The sequence below is a fragment of the Bison bison genome, unplaced genomic scaffold, assembly GCF_000754665.1.
Source record: "Bison bison bison isolate TAMUID 2011002044 unplaced genomic scaffold, Bison_UMD1.0 scf7180017864527, whole genome shotgun sequence".
NCBI classification, from domain to species: Eukaryota; Metazoa; Chordata; class Mammalia; order Artiodactyla; family Bovidae; genus Bison; species Bison bison.
Window position 1 is genome coordinate 41,180 of NW_011495078.1, and position 4,046 is coordinate 45,225.

At 40.8% G+C, this 4,046-nt stretch overlaps 1 protein-coding gene across 1 annotated transcript in view; it reads left to right on the forward strand.

Annotated features, from left to right (window-relative positions):
• The window catches only part of LOC104982192 (multidrug resistance-associated protein 4-like), a 33,075-nt gene that overhangs the window by 15,078 nt on the left and 13,951 nt on the right, over positions 1-4,046 (forward strand). The window contains exons 2-5 of the mRNA XM_010831530.1: positions 621-740; positions 1,890-2,000; positions 2,909-3,009; positions 3,876-3,963. Coding sequence (XP_010829832.1) covers positions 621-740; positions 1,890-2,000; positions 2,909-3,009; positions 3,876-3,963 — 420 coding nt within the window. The remainder of the gene's footprint in view (positions 1-620; positions 741-1,889; positions 2,001-2,908; positions 3,010-3,875; positions 3,964-4,046) is intronic.

Below are 4,046 nucleotides of genomic sequence, written 5' to 3' on the forward strand. Positions count from 1 at the left end.
CTATGGACCATAGCCCACCAGGCTCCACTGTCCATGGGATTCTCTAGGCAAGAATACTGGCATGGGTTTCCACTTCCTCCTCCAGGGGATCTTCTCGACCCAAGGATTGAACCCACATCTCCTGTGTTTCCTACATTGCAGGTGAATTCTTAAACTGCTGAGCAATCCTATAATGGGATATAATCAGAAAAAAAATAACCACAGCACTATATTGTAACCTGAAACATTGTAATTCAACCATACATATATATAGACACATATGTATTTATTTAATTTGGAGGGGTGTATGCTGAGGAGGACCTTGATGAATGAGCTAGTAAAGAATTTCTTTATCTAAATCTAGCTGTGATTTGAATTTGGTTAAAAAAATAAAAAGGATTCAAAGAGAATATTTCATTTCCAGGTTGTTAAAGTGAAGGTTAGTGTGAGCAGGAATTCAAGGGTCATGTGGAGGGTCATCTCTGAAGAGGCATCATCCTTCCTCCACCAGGCAGCCCTCCAGGAAGCCCCAGGTGTGCCGTTTGGTGGGACGTGTGACCACAGAGCATGAGAGGTTGTTGGCTTCTTCTCATCCAGCCTCCCTGACTTTCTCTGTTGTGTGTCTGTCTCTGTTTTCCCAGCACGGAGCCCGGTATTTTCCCACTTAGCATCTTCTCTCCGGGGAGTCTGGACCATCCGGGCATACAAAGCTGAACAGAGTTTTCAGAAGCTGTTCGATGCACACCAGGACTTGCATTCAGGTCTGTAAGTTTCTGGAGATGATTTCGAAGGATGGGGTGTTCTGCCTTCTGAGGCCTGACCTCCCTCTCAGGTGGCCTGGCTGGCCAGCACTTTCCTGTGCTGCCCCACATACCCCTTTGCACACCTGCCTCCCCCATTCCTTACTCTCACCAACCCTCTGTGCACCCCTCTTCCCTTCCATCCCCTGCTTGCCTCCCCTGACTGGCTTGTGCTGTCCTTCCATCACTGCGCCCTGTGGTTTTCTGTCTCGTTAGGGCAGGAGTCAGCAAAAAGTCAGCTTTGTGTGCTGTCCTGTGTCTGTTGTAACTTCCCAAGCTTCCTGTTGTAGCACAAAGGACGGCAAAGGTAATAAATACATCAGCAAGCTGTTGTGCCTGTGAGCCACTAAAACTTCACTTATGAACCAGGTGCTGGCCATTCCTGGCCTCCAGGCTGTAGTTGTTAGCTCTCCTTTCAGAGCATGTCAAACCTGACTGAGGAAAATAATTTCCTGATTAGCATATTTGCTGTTCTCTTTATGTATATTATTCTTTGTGTTAGTGAAGATTTGCTCTAGGTAGAAATTTCAGAATTTACTCTAAGTCTATAAAATCCTGGCCTGTATCTTCAGTCAATCTGTATTGTATTTTAAAGATGAAAAGGCATTTTAAAAGCTGCACGCAGGTCCTGTGAGCTGATGGTTATTTACACACTGGCTCTGAAGAGTAAACATTGCACAGGGCCCTGTAGGAATTGCAGAAGGTGCTGGAAACAGTGTGAGCAGTGTTCTCTGCTATCAGAGAGATGGGAATAGTCAACATGTGAGAGGGTGGTCTTCAGGTTGAGGCCCAGCACTGCAGGAAACGCACTGATGAGACTGTTTTTCCATTTTCTTTCTTATGAGGAAATTTCTGTTTATAACCTGTGGATTGAATTTTTTAGTGCATGCTTCCCACAGAGCCTCTGGACTGATTCCTGTGTGTGTCAAATGTTGTCATGTCAAAATCTAGCTTTCTGGACTCTTTGCGCTCCTTGGGTGTATAAATTTGCTATCCTACCTGTGTAAAAATCTTCTGTTGTTCAACTGAACAGAATGTTCTTTCTCATTTGAAGCAGCTAACATGGCTGTTCTACTGATTTATTATACTTAATATGGTTCACAAATGCAGAGGCTTGGTTCCTGCTTTTGACGACGTCCCGATGGCTCGCTGTGTATCTAGATGTCATCTGTGCCATCTTCGTCACTGTTGTTGCCTTTGTGTCCCTGATTCTTGCAGATGGTAAGTATAGATGTGAGTAACTACTTATAATGTGAATACAGTTTATAGTTTCATTTACATGTATTAAATAAAGCTCTTGCTGTCTTGTCTAGTATATACTGTTTGGCTCTAATGAATTAGTGTTTGCAGTATAGGATTCCACCACGTGGTCTATATGAAATCATTTGTGTCTTGATGAGACCTTTTTATCTCTTTCTTTGAATGGGTTGAGGTCTATGCAATGTAGCAAGCTGACTCGCTGAACATTCCAGGTAGTGTTGGGAGGAGAAAATCAAGTTTACTATTATGTTAAGCTTTTGTCCAGTTAGCTTTAGGGCTACTTGAATCTCTTAGTTGCAGGTGCCTGGTTCACTGAGGTGAGAAAGATTCTCTGTAGGAAAGAACAGTGTCCTCACTGCTGTGTGGGTACCAGATGAGCAGGTGTTGGCATCTGTGCCATGAATTCACCATCTCTATTCCATAGTAACAGCACTGAATCAAAATCTTTAATAAGGAGCAAGGAGAGTAGCAGTTTAGACTTAAAAGCACTGGCTCTTAGAACCCACTGTCTTGTTTTTCGTGGTTCTAACTGCAGCTGCCTTGAATGTAGAAAGTGAACTTTACACAAAGGTTCTTGGAACCCTGATGATGAAAGTCAGAATAATGACATGATTCCTCACCTTGGTAATGCTGTCAAGTGTGTCAGTCCTGCTGGGATTAATAAACTCATTTTGTAGTCTTTTTGAATTCGAAGTGTTTTTTTCATTGTATCATGGTCTCAATCAAGACATAGTAAAAGTATGTGTCATATTATCATTATATACAAATGATTTAAATATTATAAAGGAGTCTTCTTCATAAAGTGACAGAAGGAGCTAGGTGAGGGGTTAAGAACAGGACTGACTTTATTCTCCTTCTTTCTTATTTAGCTTTGACTCCTGGGCAGGTTGGCCTGGTCCTATCTCTTGCCCTCACACTCACGGGGATGTTCCAGTGGTGCGTCAGGCAAAGGACCGAAGTTGAGAACCTGGTGATGTTTATTTTAACCTTCTTAGCCCGTTCAAGTCTCCTTGCCATTAAGTGGCATAAAAGCAATTCTTATGTAAAATATTAAAGCTGTATTTTTTACATCATAGCTAACAGAGTTTTTTATATCCTCCTCCATCTGGTTAAAGTCAATGTAAAATAAAATCTATACATATTATTCTTAATCTTATGTATGTCACATTGGCAGGTTTTATATTCATTTAAGCCATCTTGAAGTAAAATGTCTCTTCAATATTATACTCTTTAAGTATAATGAAATTAGGGGGAAGGTTCTGAAATTCTGGAGAGAATATATGCTAATTTCTTGGGAACTTGTTTATTTCTGCTTCTTAATACATAATTCCCATTCTTGGCAAAATGATTCAGTATTTTGAGGGTTTTTTATTTGTTTATCTTCATTTTAGCATTTATTCCTGTATTTGTTGAACCTCTGAATTTGCTAGTGTCCCTTCTTTCTGGTAGGATAAGCTGCTTCTCAGAATGGCCCTTCTGTAGCCACACGTTACTGATTGGTGTCCATAAGTATTCTTTTCTTTAGCAAAATTCTCTTGTTTCTTTTATCCATATGTGAAAAGTAGGTAAATAAAACTATCATTCAGTTCTGTAATTCTTTTAGTTTCAATATGATGTTTAAGGATTAAATCCTAAACGAAAGTGTTATGAGACGATGAACAAGTTTGAAAATCATCAAAGGCCTCATCAAACTCCTATTTCTATCCTTTGGGAATGATGAGATGTGAGATATTTTAAACCAATTATGTGTAAAAGCAGAACATCTCATTTACAGTCTCAGAACACCTATAAATTAGACCCTGTGTCCTGACACACATGACGTGTTGTGTCTTTCAGATGGTTTCAGTAGAAAGAGTGATGGGATATTTAGACCTTGAGAAAGAAGCTCCCTGGGAGTACAAGGATCGTCCTCCGCCACCCTGGAGTAATGAAGGAAGGATTAATTTTTTCACTGTTAGCTTTAGGCACACCTTAGATGGGCCTCTGGTATTTAAGAACCTGACTGCA